Consider the following 16,808-nt stretch of genomic DNA (forward strand, 5'->3'; position numbering starts at 1 on the left):
CCCAGTTGACACCTGAGCTCTGACAGAGGGTGACATCTGGTGGCTGATTCCTCCTTATGGCCAACATACTCTCCAGTCCCTGGGGAAGTTCTGGGAATTAGTGGAATCTCACAACCTCAATTCCTTCTCCTTGGGGGCACGGCCAAACTCCCTTCTCTAAGCTGGCTGGACACACCTTCAGGCCTTCAGGCCACTGGATAGAGTGAATCTCCAGTGTTTTCTCATCCACTGAAAAAGGGCAAATGGGGCAGTTTCCCATCCCCACCCAGTCAGACTTTTTCTTCCCAGCTCTCTTCCATCATCTTGTTTTACTGGTTCCTTCCTCCTATACCCATCAAATAAGAGAACTGTCTCTTTTTTGTTTGTTGGCCAAAGAGGTACAGCAAGAAGGTTTTCTTAGTGGTCAGGGCTGGAAGTCACTGGGGCAGAGGGTAGTCAAAGAGAATAAGGACTTTCTTCTCTTTGGAAATATTTAGCGAGAAGGAGACACTTTTGCCATCATATTATTCTGAGTTAGCAGACAGGCAGTCCTGTTTGGAGGTTATTTGGAAGTTATTTCACTGAGACTTGCCTGGGCTAGGAGCTGGGAGTAAAAGATGACAGCTGACAAGTCTGTATAAATTCTGGAACAGGATTTAAACTCACCACCCAGGATGTGCTGGGTCTTCATTAAGACCTGAAAGGGAGGTAGAAAAGTATATTAGTTAGGAAAATGAGGATAGTTCTTCCTTACCCCATAATAGACTGGCCTTCTCTCTATCCACTACATCAGGCTGCCTTTTTCATTCCCTTAGGGATATTCAAACAGGGACATCCCCACCCCTTCTTCCTGCTTGTGAGGTCTCTATATGGTGACCCCCTTACCTAGGCTAGATGGTCACGTTCTGGGATGTCATCATTTAAAATGCCCCTTTAGACACCATGGAGTACCCAATGGAAATGGTGGCTCCAGAGGTTAAATGTCTTATCCAAGGTCACATTATTAGTAAGTGAAAGAATGGGGCTAAGACTCCAAGTCTTCAAACTTCCAGCCTAGTGTCCTTTCTCTTATACTATGTATGATGCCTCTGTGGGGTTGGTATCTAAATGGCAAAGAGATGCTATAATGGTATATTATGTGACCAAAATGTGACCAAATGAAGACTAAGATCTGAGAGCTGGGGGGTATATATCCCTAAGTTGTCCACCTTTTATGTATTGTGGACCCCTTTGGCAGTTTGGTGATCAGGTTCCTTTCTCAGAAAAAAAAAAGTTTTTAAATACATAAAATAAAATACATAGACTTACAAAGGAAAACAAAGTTTGGTGAAAATAAAGATGTAATTGTTTTCTCTTTTGAGTTCATGTACCCCCGGAAATCCTTCCCCAGATGAAGAACGCTTGCTCGAAGGGAAGGACAGGAGCAGCCTGGTATAGTGGATAGAGAGAGAAGGTCTACCTTGGAAGCAGTAAAACCAGGTTCAAATGTTACCTAAGTATGTGACCATCAACAAGTCCCTTAGATCTCTCAGCACCCTAAGTAACTCCAGAAGATAATACATTGATAATATGCAACTGTGGAGGAAACTTCCACACTGGGAGTCCCCCATATCAATGAAATCTGACACCCCCCTCCCCAATCCCCTGCCTTCCCCACCTAACATAAAGCAGGGGAAGGAGAAAGAAGGAGAGGGCAAAGGGTGGTGGCATATGTAAAGGATGGGAACCTAGCCAGGCGAAAAGAAAACTAAAGATTAATGATTACTTGGCTGTTAGCCCCTGATGGGTATTCAGAAGACAGTAAACAGTTCATTGATAGTGAGAACAGAACAATGAGAAAGAAATGGATTGCTGCATGGAAGTAGTTGTGAGACTTTCTAACTAGGAAGTATCTGTGGAACCAGGACTAATGACCAAAACGGAGTGATATTATCTCTTTCTCCAAAGATCTAGGGGAAAAGACTAAAACAAAAAACAAAACGTAACTTGGTTCCCCTAAGGCACAAAGACAAGGGAAAGGGGAGGGTGAGGAGCATCCCGCCAAGCTGTGAGACCCTCTTACCTGATTTCAGAATCCCAGAAACCTCCAGAAGGGTGCCAAGAGGTTTTCCAGGGCTCTAAGTGTGAGATTATTGTAGGCATGGCACCCATTCCTCAGGAGCCTCCCTTCCTGCTATTAACTTGTTCTATAAAGAAAGAAAAGACAGGCAGGTCATTATTATAACCATGAAGCAGGGAACCCCAGGTCAGGGAAGCTATTTCCACCAGGGAACACTTAATTGACGTGTGCCAATATTAGATATGATGACAATTTTCTTATTCCCTTAAACACTAACTCCTAACACCTGGAGAAACTGAAACAAGACAGTAAGTCTTTATTGAGCTACATCAGAGAGGGAGAAATAGGAGGCAGTACGTGCTGGCCACCACTACTACCTTGAGATTGATGGAAATAACCCAGGACCCTGAACTCAAGACCCTTGAAAATGGCAATGCTTCCAGCTCAGTGCCTTCAGCAATCATCCTGGGAAGTAGCTCCTGTTCAGGTGAAGCCTAGCAACTGTTCCTGCAGGTGCTATGGCCACAGCTACTGAAATCTCAGAAAAGTTCTTGTCACCAAAATCTTTGGCATAATCATTTGGTCCAACATCAGAAAATGATATGATTTTATCAGTGGGAATGATGCTAAAGAAGAGGTATTCACATCTGCTTTGCCCCCAAACCCTAAGGACCATGGGGGCCCTTCCATCTGATGTAAAGCTAAAACCTTCGATATGTGTTGTCTTCCCCATTAGTATGTGAGCTTTTTGGGAGAAGGGATTGTTTTTCTTTTCTACTTGTATTCCCAACACTTAGCACAGCACTTTATACAAAGTATGCCTTTAATAAATGATACATTCCTTCCTTCATTCATTCATTCATATCAGACACTTGGAGTACTGAGTAAAGAACAGACACCATTTCCTAGAGACATTGTGGTATAGATGAGAAGGAACATTGGACTAGGAATCTAAAGAATTGAAGTCTAAGGGCAGCCAGGTGGCACAGTGAACCGCCCCTGGAGCCAGGAGGACCTGAGTTGAAATCCAGCCTCAGATACTTAACACTTACTAGCAGTGTGACTTTTGGCAAGTCACTTAATCCCAATTGCCCTGCCTTCCCCCTCCAAAAAAAAAAAAAGACAAGAATTTAAGTCTAGTCATCATTCTATTACTGATTTACTGTATGACCTTGGATCAGTCACAGTCTCTTTGCTGCCTGCTTCACAGGATTAGGGTGAGGTTCACTTGAGAGATTATATGTGAAAATATACTGTTATACAAATGTAAGGTATTATTACTCCCATCCCTAGATGGCAAAAAAAGAGAGACCTCTACTTTTTTTTTTTTAAAGGTCTGATGGGGGAGATAAGAAAGACATAAATCAACAGAAATTAAAGTGGTAAGTCATAAAGTAATACATGCAAATTTTGCAGGAAAGGTACAACATTGGGTTGATGAGCTTGACTGGAGAAAGGATGCTGTGTGGACCTGAGGATCACAGTCCTTTATAGAAGTGTGCTCTAACTTCTCTGAAAGGTGGTTTAGAGGCCAGGAAAAGGCTTTGACTATGAGGCAGCTTATTTGGAGTAATTCTGGTGAATAAGAGATATATCCTCTGCCCAAGGTATATATTATAACATATAATATATATTACATATTCTATAGAAGCCAACACCTTATTTTGCCCTTTGCCTCACTCCTATCAGCCTTGAGGCTGACAGGACCAGATGATAAAAACAAGGAAATTCAATGGCTAACAACTAGATTCGGCTGTATTGGCAGCCTTAGTGTTCACTCCTTATCTCTGTGTACTCTTAGCATTGACTAGTTAGGGACTTTGATGTCTAAGGTCTCTAGTTGGCTCTTCCTCTCTTTTTCCCATTATGCCTTGGTCCTATCTTGGAAAAAGTTAGAAAGAAGGAACCTCCCACTTTCCTTATCATCTTGGCTCTTCTAAACTATGCACCCAAAGCAAAGTAGTGGTCCACAACCATAGTACTGGACAACTCTGTATGGTGTCTTCCCCTACCCACCACCACCAGGTGGAGGCTGCCCTCTCCCCTAGAGACATGCACCTTTATACTCTCAGATGGAGCCCCAGCACGCTGAGGGTCTATGGACCCTTTGCAGGTTCAGAGACTATTTTGATTTTGGTTCTCTACCTGGTAAGGTGAGCCTATTCCCTTTCTTCCCTTCTTCCTCTTTTGCATTTCAATGTGTCTGTATTATGACTCAGAGTTCAAACTTAGAAAGAAATCTCTCTTGCCACTAATAATCTTTTTTTTTGGGGGGGGGGGCCATGCTACTCTCCCCATGGGACAGTGATAGGTGTCCTAAGACCACCACTACCCAGAGGTGGAGAGTATCAGAATCCCCAGCCATGACCATAACTAGAGTCATGTTTCCAAGTGAGCTAGACCTTGACTCTAAGAATGCCTTTCTCTCAATTTGTATTACATTTGCATATTATTCATTTAGTGACAAAATGCATAGAAAGCTTCTCAGCTCCTTTTCCCTAATAACTCCCCACCACTCCCACACATCAGCCTGGATGCCTCATGCTCCTCTCTCTCTCTCATTCTCTGTATATATACACGTGTGTATATATAAACATATACATATATGTGCACATATATGTATATAATATGAAAAAGTGGTATCATGGGAAAAGCACCTGTCTGTCCTGATTCCTGGGCCTATCTCTTCCAACTAAGTAGCTAGGGAACCTCTGAATAAATCATTCCTTTCACTATTAGCTGAGAGGAATTCCTTTCTCTTCTATACAACTAAGAGGCTGTAAGAGATGATCTCTATGGTTCTTTTATTCTCTAATATTCCCTGATTCTATAACCTGGCATAACCCCATTTAGACAGCACTCAGCAGGGAAGCATCTAACCCACTTGGTAGCAATAGACCCACTATTATGTTTCTTGATTGGACTAAACCAAAGGGGACACATAAGTGAGCTCTAGTGAGGCCCTGTATAAAAGTCTTCCTAGAATCTCTTTTCCTCTACAGAGAGTGAATCTAAGAAAGCACACCCAATTCCCTCCAATTCAAACTCCGCTACAGTTCTAGAGTGTAGAACGAGGTCACTTGGATGGGGATAAGAAATGAGAAGTTAATCTCAACACCCTCTTCTACCTTTGGTATTATTAGTACTGCCTGGTCTTTGTTCTTAGGCAGTGACCCTTCATATAATGTGACTGAGTAGGCAGAAGAAGAGCATGTGGATCATATCCACAGCATAAATTTACTATACACTACTCTCCTAATATGGATACATTTTTCAGTCTTGTTTATACCCTTTAAGGAAATCCTTCAGACGTGTGTGTTTAGGGAATGAGACTACAATGACCCAGCCCTCTACCCTCTCCAAAGTCAGAGGAAGAGAGAAAGACAGGAGCCACTTGGCTTCCTATAAACTGTTCTGTCCTTCCTCACAGCTGCAATCAGGAGCTAAGGGCTCCCGCAGGCCTTGTTCTGATCTGCTTCGGGCAAAAGAGAGTTTTTGAAACAGAGGACTTGGCTGCAGCCCCGTTTCAGCTGCCGGTGGGGTTGGCTAATGGGCTCGTTCAGCAAGACCCCTACCCGATACACTAAAGAGTCCCCTGCTGGTCCCCTCCCCATTCCCAACCCAATTAATAAACAAGCCCCCCTCCTCCCTTATGGCTGTGGGAGCAAAAAAGATGGAGATACAAACGACCCCAAGGGAGGGACAGAGAGAGAGGCCTTCCAAGCACTGAGTAAGAATGTGCTATATCCATAGACAGATGCTGTCAGCTGGATACAGCCTACTTTCAAAGCTCTAAGGGAAAAAGAAAGAATTGGCAAAACTTCACATTTTTCTTTCCCACACCCAGGACAAATTGACCAAAACCTTCCAAGCATACTTCCAATAAGCTAGGCTACTGGGACGAGAATATAGTAGTAGCCACAGCTTTGGCCTTTCTCTCACTTTTCCCCCATCTCAAAGAGAACAGAAATTCACTCTTCAGGATTTCAAGAGTCCTATTGTCTTCAGTGGGAGGACTGGGGCAAAAAAGGACAAGGATTATAGATTTAGAGAGGAAAGGGATGGATCAAGTTAGTCCATCTCCTTCACTTACATATGAGGGGAACTGAAGTCCAGAATGAGGAAGTAACCTGCCCAAGGTGACACAGGTATTAAGCGAGCCAGGACTCAGAACCTAGTTCTTTCACCTTCAGATCCAAGGCTCTTGCCACTATACTGGGGTTCCCTTACTGAGCCTCACACTACCTATGTTCCCCAATACTGAAAACAGTCCTGTCTTATAGTAGGTTTATATAGTAATGCCCCCTTCCTCCTAAAAACAAAAACATCCCACTTCCCAATGCCCACATCACCACATAATCAGTTTCCAAGGTTCATAACACTGGAGTTACCACCTTCATTTTTCCCATTAAAAGTATCATTAAATATTTCTAGGTTTTCCTCTAATCCTGTCCTTTAGTCTCACTAGTCCTTACTTTAGTCCAGTCCCTCATCACCTACCTCAAGACCAGACAACTGGAACAGTTAAATCACCAATCCATCCCTCTTTGTTCTAACTCATGCTAGAATAATATAATCTTCCTCAAATGCCATTCTATGGTCATTCCTCTGCTTAAAAACATACAGAGCCCCTGAATTGTCAATCAAACTAAATTTGAATTTGTTAAGGCTGACCTTGAAGGCTGCTCCACTAACTCACCAACCTCATTCCTCAGGATCATCTAGTTCTAGTCACGTCAGTCTTACTTACACAAGGTAGGCTCATTCTCATTCACTTGCCTTTGGTTGTGCCAGTCTGAGTATCTAAAAGGCTCCACTTCTTCTCAGCTAGCCTATGTCATTCCTTCCAAATATTTCAAAACGTCTCCCTCAACAATCCTGTCCTACCCTACTCTCACTTCCCTAAAGCATTTTAATTTGTATTCATTAACATGTTTGCTTGAGAGGCATTTTGTCAGTCATATCATAGAGAGAAGACTAGAGTTTAATTCCTGTCTTTGACTCATACTGGCTATGAAAATGGGGTAACCTCTCAGTATCTCAGGGAACTCTAAGACTATAAATTACAGAAGCTATTGATCTCTATCAGTGGAGGGAGATTCCATACTGGGAGTTCCCCCACCACTGAAATCACAGGCCTGATCTAAAAACAAAAATAAACATTTATTTATGAGTGTTCTTGAAATTGTTTTTTGTTGTTGTTAAGGTTCTTGTCTCTGCTTTTCACTTTTCCCAATAGGATTCAGGAGCTCCTTAAAAACTAGGACTAGGGGCAGCTAGGTGGCGCAGTGAATAGAGCTCTGGCCCTGGAGTTAGGAGGATCTGAGTTCAAATCCAACCTCAGACACTTAACACTTACTAGCTGTGACCTTGAACAAACCCAATTGCCTTGCCTCTCCCCTCTAAAAAAAAACAAACAAAACTAGGACTATCTTTGATTTCTCCCCAAGACTCTATTTAAATCTCTAGACAGTAGGCACTCAATATTGTCAAATTATTGCTTCCCCACTGAAATTCTATAAACAAGGCTAAGAACTAAGAGTCCAGATGAGTTTTTAGTCTACTGCCCTTTCTACTATATCATATTGCCTTTTCCCAGGGAAAATGGTTTCTTGCATCTGAGATCACTAGCTCAGGGGCTCTTGAAGTACTAAGCATCCATTCAAGAAGGACTAAAAGGAGGAAAAGGAAGGAAGGAAGGAGAGGTACAAAGGCTAGTGTGTTCAATATACATGTGGGTGTGTACATATGTGAGTGGGTGTTCCCAAAACAACCAGGGACACACATGTGTGCTGTGCCACCTATTAGACTAGTCCTTTCAGCAATCTGGTATTGGATATGGTCTTCCAAAACACAAATTCAAATGCCTGACTTCAAACCAAGCTACAAAAAAGAAAAAAAAAAACTACCCACCTATAAATCACACACCTCAACTTTCAAACAGGGCCAAAGGTATGTGAAGATTCAGCCTCCCCACTTTGGTTTGTAAAGTGCTAGAATGAGGACTATTTCATTCTTTGTACCCATGATCAACTCTTGTATTCACAATCCATGACCTGAGTCCCTAGAATCTGAATCACAATCCCAAAGCTTCATTTCTTGGACTTCAGGTAAACCTGTGCCTATTTTTAAAGGTCTCCTGAGACAGAGATCTCACAACTTCTCATGAAGTTGCTCTTTCAGTGTTTACTATTGGTAAGGCCTTCCTAATGTTTAATTTCACTTTCTCAAAGTTGGCCCTCTACAGTAATAAAAATGCACATCTTACCATTTTCCACACAATTCCTTTTAAATGAATGGTTAAAGACAGTAAAAGTAATTGTGTTATGGAGGGTGAGTCCCTCTTCCATGCTATGGCCTCATTCCCTCTAGGTCAAATACCCTGATACTTTCAACCTTTTCTTTTACTATTCTTTTCTACCCTTCTCTATTCCGAATCCAGTATTCAGAGCTACAATGAAGAGAAAACCCAATGGAACTAGATTAGGGTTAACCTAGAATAATACAACTTCCCCTCCCCCAAACATTTAAATGGGTTTTATTCTTCTAGTTCCTGAATAATTCACTTGGGATGCATAAAGAGAGCAACATCAAGGTCTTCACATGAGTTATATACTTGACCAAACCTGGCCTTCTCTAGCAGGATTCTCTTAATCCTGATACCCAGCTATAACATGCCAATCCTATACTTCTAAACTTAGGGGAAAAACTATTGGTTACTGAAACATAGTGAGTCCCTGGAAGTTGACCTATAATTTGTGAACTTTTAAGAAAAATCTTTTGATAACTATTTCAGTATAATAGGGTTCCTTTGTAATCTTTTGTATTTGTTTTATGCACTTAAAAACAGTATTTTAAGCAGGGGTTCATAGGCTTTACCACAAGGGGATCAAGATACAAAAGAGGTTAAGAACGTCTGCTTTGAAACATTCAGCTATTCTCAGTTCCCCTCCACTCCAGAGATACTTGGATATCCCAAATTCTTTCCTTTATCCCATATCTCTTCCTCTTTCCTTCAACTTCTTTGCCCTCAATCCTCTTTTAGTCCTTCTATCACCTATCAGGAATTAATAATTCTCGTACAGGGAATTCAGGTGTTTCTGAAGTTGGAAAAGGTCTGGATTTTTGAGCTCACACTTTCTCATTCTAAACGTTTAGCTTCCCCCTTCCACAGGACTAAAGACATTAACAATTGTTTTTCTGGAGTAAGTGAAAGCTGAGAAAAAAAATCCTTGCTCCCACACTAAACATCAGTTAATAATGAGCTACTGGTTTTTGTCAAAGGCTACTACCCACATCAGCATGGCCCCATTCTACTTTGCCTCATCAACCCCTACAACTTCACCTCATTTCTCTTAATCCCTCTTTGATCTCAGAGGTTTGATTTATAGCCAAACTTCTCAGGGTGTCTCAGATGTTAATGGAGTACAAGAATCCATTTCTGGAGTTCATCAGACTATTCTCTGACTTGAGGCCCACTCAGAAACCAAGGCCTTTTCACCCACCCTATCTTTAAATTAAGTCTTGTTCTGATCCTTTTATAGCCTCTCAAGAGATGGAGAGACAAGAAATTATTTCCTGACTCCCTGGGAAATGGTATGCTTTGGACTGAAAGTCTCTAGTTAATCCTTAACTACCAGGTAGGAAGGGACCTTGAGAAATCAATTTAACCATCTTCTTGCCTTTAAACAAAAGCCCATGTAAGCCAATCCAGAGCAACATTTCCAAAGAAAGGGATTACTCCATTCCAGTGTCTTAACTATTCTGGGAAAGCTCTTTGTGTTTTAACATAAGTTTCCTGTTGTGGGTCATGCCCATGTATTCTTTTCCTTAGAAGACTAAACTACAGCACAGCTCCAGCTGACACAGTCAGAGGTGAGAAAAGCCCCATTAAGAGATAACCCACCCCTAGAGAATAACACAGACTATTCACCCCAAACTAATTTCTTGCTTTTTTCCCTTTTTTGGCTCCAAAACATTATCTTTTGAGGTGGGCATAGGAGAGAAATCAAGTGTCCAGGCACTGATGCAAGTGCCCCAGGGACCAATCACCAGGACACCAGAGTAGCCTCCACATGCCTTACCATGGACAGCAGGCCCCCCTTCATCAGCCACACCAAATCTTGTGTCCAACAGACAACATCTGCAGCTGAGCTTTGAAATGTCAGTGGTAGAAGTAACAAGCCTCAAAGCTGGCTGGGGGCAGTAGAGAAAACTACCCCTGCCCCCTTCTTGCCCAGCTGGAAGGCACTCAGCAAACCAATTTATCTTTTCTTCCATTCTACCTTCTCACAAAATAAATAAAACTTCCCATACCCACCAGCAAAGCCAAAGTCCTTCTAAGATGTTACTGATCTCATTTGGCTTCCTCTTCTCTATCCTACAAACCACCCCACTCCAAATGGCTGAAAACCTTTCTAAGATACTGCTGTGCTCCTGCAGAGCCCTACTGGCAACCTCTTTAGCCCTGGGTACCCAACAGGGAAATGGATGCCTCTGGCAAGCCTAAGGCATAGGCTGGAAGGGGAAGGGTGGATACAGATGTGTTTATATTGTGTGCTACAGTGTCAACAACTGTCACTCAGGGACACACATGCTAAAGGTTGCTTCTCCTTAGAAATACAGAATTTAAAAGTTGAAAAGAACCTTAGAGATCATCTAGTCCAATTTCCTCATTTCACAGATGAGGACACTGAGACCCAGAGAAGTTAAGAGACTTGCTTGAGGTCACGAAGATCTTTAGCAGAAGCAAACCCAGGCCAAGTTCTTTCCTATCTTCTATGCCATGTGCCTCCCCTGATTTGGAGTAAACTCATCTTATCTGGAGAATATTCCTAAGAATATTAGCAACAGGGAAGAGGAAAATCCTACGCCTGGGACCAGCACCTAGTTCTGGTGTTCCTAGTCCCAATGCTGCCCTGTTCATCTCCACTATAAAAGCCTGAACAGAGAATGTTCAGCCTCTCCTGGGGGATGAGGCCAAAGTATGTCCTCACTCTCCAACCTATCCTAGGCTCTTCAGAAAGACAATGAGGCTGGAACAAAGAAATGAAGTAAAACCAAAAAAATGTAAGGCTGTATGCCAGAATTAAAAACAAAAACAAAAACAAATCTTAGGTTGAGAGATTCCTCTGACTCCACTAGAGACAAATCCCTACAACACAGGAAAAGTCTGAGATTGTGGAAAATAAATGTCAGAGTGGCAGGGGAACTTGTGGAATTGAGTTGCAAGGTTTGTATTATATAGAAAAATGAGGAATGGTCTCAAAAGTCGAAGTAATGGAGAAAGGACTATAGATTTAGAGCTGGGAGAGACCTTGGAGGTCATCTTGTACAATTTCTTTTTATAGATAAGGAAACTGAGGCTAAGTTTAGTGACTTAAGAGTTAAATATTGGACTTTTCTTACTTTCTGCTAATGGGATTAATTCTCACTACTGTGGACTGGAATGTCTTACCCTTGCCTCAGCTTGCAACATAAACAGGTTGTCTACAACTCCCTTTCCCTACGGCTCAGCCATCAGAATAAAGCAAGACAGTATTAGCAAATATGTCCCAAGAAATATCTAGTGAAGTGCCTCATTCTCCTGTTTACAATCACTTCTGCATTAAAGAAAACTGGGGTCATGGGCAAAGCAGCAATGGTTCTTTAAGACTTGTAAGTTAAAAGGCAGTCTTCTACAAGTCATAGGAAACAATGATTTCCTATTCCTGAGTTTGTCTTCATTCCTCTTTCCTGTGTCTACCTATCAATTCTCCACTGGTCAATAAGGAATTGTCCTCTTCATCCTAAGTTCCTCAAACTTTCTTATATCTTCCTCTCCCTTTATTCTGAATCTTATCTGTCTTTGTCATTAGATTCATAGGCTGCATGAACTTATTAGAAGGAAGAACTTAATCTGTAACATTCTCTGCCACGGGGAATGGGGATAGATTTACTTAGGTGGTTATATAAGAGAAGAATCAGACACTAACATAGCTTTAACAGTGAAAAGTCCTTGACTTGCTTCCTGAATTTGCCAACTAGGAGAAATGAACAAAACAGCAACTATTCATACCTAATTCCTCTGATGGAAACATCACAAGAACAGGAGGTGTTTGGCTTGAGACTTATGCTACTCCTTCACTTTAAAGGGTTCCCTACTTTGTTTTCCTTTATCTGTGGCTGAGCTCAAACCCACTTACCTCTCCTGCATGGAGGAGTCAGGGTACATGAAGCTCAACTTTTGTGGTTTGGCAGTGCCACAATTTGCATAATCATTTATTTGCATAACCTTGCATGAGTTATGTTTCAACTGTGTTCTTCACAGACTTCAACTTCAATTTTCTCTTTAAAATTACATCTCAATTCCAAATTTCCCCATCTCCCTATTCTCACTCCCAAATTTTCAAACACCATTTGCCTCTGCTTTACCCCTTAAGTGGAGAACACCCAATTCTGTAGTTTCAAGCCTACAGTGCACTAGATTGAGAATACCTGATTTCAAATAAGAAGAAAATTACCTTTACATATTATCACACCTGATTAGAGGCTACAGAATAAGGAAATGCAATGGAGCAAAAGTGGTACAGTAACAAGGAAATATTTAATTTTCCAATCTCCACTTTCCATTTTTATAAACTGAAAGGAAAAAAATTTAATATATTACAAAATATCTGTACATAGACAAAGGTACACCCGGGGCGGGGGGCAGGGAAGGGAGAAGGAAGAAACAAAAAATGAGAAAGATGGGGTTTATGGTGTCAGAAACCTAACTCAAAGAATAAAGTGGTCACTGACACTTTTCTGCTAGAGCAATCTCTGTCTTCAAAACCTGTTAACCATTTCAGCACTGTAACTTTATATGTATATTACATATATATATACACACACATACATATGTATACATATATATATACATATATGGAGGGGATGTCTAAGGTGGAAGCAGCCTAATGAAAGACCTACTCAACTTGGTGCTAACTGTCCTGTTTTAAGCACATATAATTTCCCTTATTAAAAAAAAAACACCATTTTTCCTATGGACAGAGCAACTTAAGAAAACTGGTTCAAAATTTCCCAAAATGACAAAAAATATTCTGGTCAAAACAGTTTTACCTCCCATCCCTTATTTATGAAATGGAATAAAATTTCTCATCTGCTCAAAATAATGTTTCATATGTTTCTCTTCTTCATGGTACAATAAAAAAAAACTCCATTCCCCATTTTTAATGGGGTTAGACTATGTTTTATAATTTTTCTTTTATCAGCAAAAATGAAATTCTGTCAAACTTTTGTTTCCACCACATTTAAATATAGCTGAATAATTCATAGTTATTTTTTCTTCCTCTGAATTCAGGGCAGTTAAGGGATTTTTCCCCCTTAAAAAATTCAAAAATCCCCAATGCCTGTTTTTCTTTTTAAAGTTTTAGACAATGAATGGAAGAGTGGAGGGAAATCACACATACGTACACACATGCTAACACACCTGTCCCCTTACCTCAGAAGGGGTACAGGTCACAACAGGAAATAAGCACATTGCTTAGGATATTTGGCATAATTTTTTTTTAAATGGCAATGGTGGGGGTGAGGAAAAATACACACCAAAAAACTGATAGATGACAGTTGACAACCAAAATATAATGAAAATGTAGAGAGAATTTTATTCAGACTGGGTGGGGCAACCTATTTCATTTCAGATACTTGTGAAAGTATCCCAAACTCAAATTCTTTATCAAAGGCAGAGCAAATTGAAGCCAAGTGCCTCTAATTCAGATAATCCCAAGTATAAAGGCCCATATATGAGGACTCCAAAGTCAACAGACTAAGAAGTTCAAGTGACTTTTAATGCAGGTCACCAACACTGTGTTGATGAGGCTAGCTAATTCAGCAGGACATGTTGATAATGAAATATGTCAGGGCCAGAATAGTTTAGAAGATTCTCTTTCCAATCAGTGTTGTGTCACCATAGGCAAAAACCAGACCAAAAACCAAAATAAAATAAAATAAACACACACACACACACCAGAACTCTGCCATTTGCAATAAAGGGAAAAACAATGAGCGTTATGTATGTCTTTGGAGGTTTCTTCTTTCTTTAAAAAAAAAAAGTGTATTTTTCTCTTATTGTACTGTTCATATTCATTCATTTGAATTTTGCAAATCCTCCCCCAGACTGCTAAACCAACAGCCAATGTTTACCTTTATTCATAAAAGGGGTCTAACTTCTTAGAAATCATATATAATCTATGCAGATAAAGACTTGTGTGGATGTATGTACCTTTCTGAAACACTACGTATGCTGGTACTCATCTTTCCTTCAATATGAAGCGCATACAGGTATATACCTTCATATGTATCCCTCTCCCTCCCCAGCTTCAGAACATTTCCCTTTTTGAATTCTTGTGATAAGGCAAGGTTCTAACCAGGCAATCACAATACAACCTGCTTTATCAAAACTAAACATGAAATTTCTCTGGGGGAACGTTCAAAAAGGATTGGCAGGGCATAGGTACTGGTATGTGTACATAGCAAATATGATTCCTTCCCCCCAGTTCCTTAATTTTAAACTTAATAACAATAATAAAGTACCAGGTATTGATACATCTCCAGGAAAAACACCCACTCTATACTAAATTTATATGTCCTTTTACTTGTCCATTCCCCACTCCTTTTTTTTTTTTTTTAACCTCTGACAATATTTCAATGCTCTGTGGGAACCAGAAAGATCTTTAAATACTTTCTGACATCAAAAATATATATGTGTAAACAGTACACTAACTGCTATATCTTTAGCTAAGTACAGAGGCACTGTCTGTAACCCCAGTCCAGCAGCAATATCCAGGGCTGTCCCCATTTACAAACCAAAAACTCTGGTATGTAGCACCTTCCCCACTTGAGTAGGGTTTTATGAACAATTTTTAAACCTTTTTTGGAATTGAAGAGTTACGGAGAACAATGTTGGGGTTTCAATTTCCTTTCCTTTATTTCAAAAAAGTTAAAGAATCATCCTGGGCTCTTGAGCTTCTAAAAGGTTCAATTTCCCCACACATGTCTTAAAAGGTTTAAAAAAAAAAAAAAAAGAGGCCCTTCCGAAATGGGGCAAAAAAGGAAGGGAAGAAAAAGTCCACGTTTGCCCAAGACAATCACATTCTGCAACCTGCTTCAGATGCAGGGAGAGAAGGCATACATTGAACAAACTTTGGGGACAGAAAATTTATCAGAAAAAGAGATGTCTAGCAGCTTAACAGAAAAAGAGATTCACTTAAAAGCAAAAAGTTGGGGTGGCAGATGGGAGGGTGCATTTTCTTAAACCTGCCAATGCATTCTCAGGTTTGCTCAATGCAGAAGACTGAATTGTCTGAACTTTATTTTTTAAAATTATAAAATATAAGACTGGGGGGGAAATCACTTAAGAGGTAGAAGGGTGGAGGGAACAAAAACAAAAGAGCCTCCTCTCTGATTTTTGCCTCAGAGCTGTAACTATTTTTTTTCTTTCCTGACCAAGGAGGGCAGGTTCTGAGCTGCTAAAACATTTAGTTTTCAATTTAATGACCCTCCCCAAACCCTTTCACCAGCATCTGCCAGCTAGGGGCTGAAGTTGTTCATGCTCTGGCCCCAGCCCAGTAAAGGGGGTCTGGCTAGCAAAATGCCCACATCAGTACTATGTAGAACTCCCGCTAGCAGCAACTGAGCAAGAAATAAGACAAACAGCTTTGTAGTAGCCAAATGCAGACAATTACCTCAATCTGGCAAACGATTTCATTAAAAGGTTCAGAGGAGAGAAAGAAGGGATGGAAAGGGAAGGAGTCTTTCAGGAAACCAGTCTCTTGGTTAATAAGGAACTCCTCTCCCTCTTCCCCCTCTTGGTGGGACTCTCCCAGACCCCCGATAGAGCTTTCCATAAGCAGTAGCCTGTGCTTGGGCTCCCCAGTTAAGGCTGGCTCCTGAACCACTGGCCCCAGTGGCCCCTGGCCCAAGTTCCCCATAGTTTTGCAATTTGGCCTCTGTGTGGACCACTGTATTGTTGCTTCCCTCGGCTTTCAGGAATGGCTGCCCGACCACTGAATGTAATGCTAAGGGGACCCTGGCAAATCGGAGGTCCTGGTCCCCTGGGAACTGCACTGACCCTGTGCCCTGGTAACTGCTCGACTCCCCAAGATGGCTCACAGAGCCTGAGAAAGTCCTGCTCTTCGCCAGGGTCTGGGCCAAAGGTTCTGACAAGGCTGGACCAGAATTGCGCTCATCAGTGTCTGTAGCACTGAACCCTGTTTCAGGCCCCTCAGTGCCTCCGTAAGTCCTGCTTGGATGGGGTCTGGTAGAATATTCCATAGGTCTCAATGCCTGGTGATCATGTGGCAGGTGGCCAGAAGGTTCCGTTTCAGGCTGGGACAAAAGCTGTAGTAGAGCGGCTGTCATAGCTGGGTTCAACTCTTGGGGGGCGCTGGAAAGATCGCCTTCAACCAGAGGGGGTGGAGGTGGCGGCGGTGGAGGTCCTGGGGGTTCAGGGGGTCTCTTCTCTGGTGGAAGAATGTGAGGAGGACATGCTGTGGAAGGGTTACTTCTTTTAAACACCATCTTTAAAATCATGTGATTATACATACATACGTGCACCCATACACACATATACACCCACACACCTATACAAACAATCCAGAAGTGGAAAAAAAATCAACTCTTGGGATTAGAAAAATGAAACTTGTATGGAAAATAATTTAAAGAGATAAGTAAAACAGTCGCATGCTACATCTACAGACTGGCATAAATTATTAAATTTCAAGGCATTTTCTGG

At 41.3% G+C, this 16,808-nt stretch overlaps 1 protein-coding gene across 3 annotated transcripts in view; it reads right to left on the reverse strand.

Moving 5' to 3' along the window:
* The window catches only part of CDK12 (cyclin dependent kinase 12), a 61,646-nt gene that overhangs the window by 352 nt on the left and 44,486 nt on the right, over positions 1–16,808 (reverse strand). The window contains exons 14-15 of one of the 3 annotated variants that reach the window (XR_011165662.1): positions 2,042–2,165; positions 1–676 (exon numbers count right to left, since the gene is read on the reverse strand). The exon at positions 1–676 is cut by the window's left edge and continues 352 nt beyond it. Coding sequence is in view for 2 of the 3 variants with exons in the window: in XM_069074297.1 (XP_068930398.1) it covers positions 15,851–16,563 (713 nt within the window). In the remaining variant the exon portion in view is untranslated. Of the gene's footprint in view, positions 677–2,041; positions 2,166–12,604; positions 16,564–16,808 lie in introns of those variants that run through there. The other 2 variants (XM_069074298.1, XM_069074297.1) reach the window with 2 other exon arrangements.

Source organism: Petaurus breviceps, unplaced genomic scaffold (genome assembly GCF_028583685.1).
Source record: "Petaurus breviceps papuanus isolate PSGF00001 unplaced genomic scaffold, PetGlider_PUasm1.0 90887, whole genome shotgun sequence".
Taxonomy (NCBI): domain Eukaryota; kingdom Metazoa; phylum Chordata; class Mammalia; order Diprotodontia; family Petauridae; genus Petaurus; species Petaurus breviceps.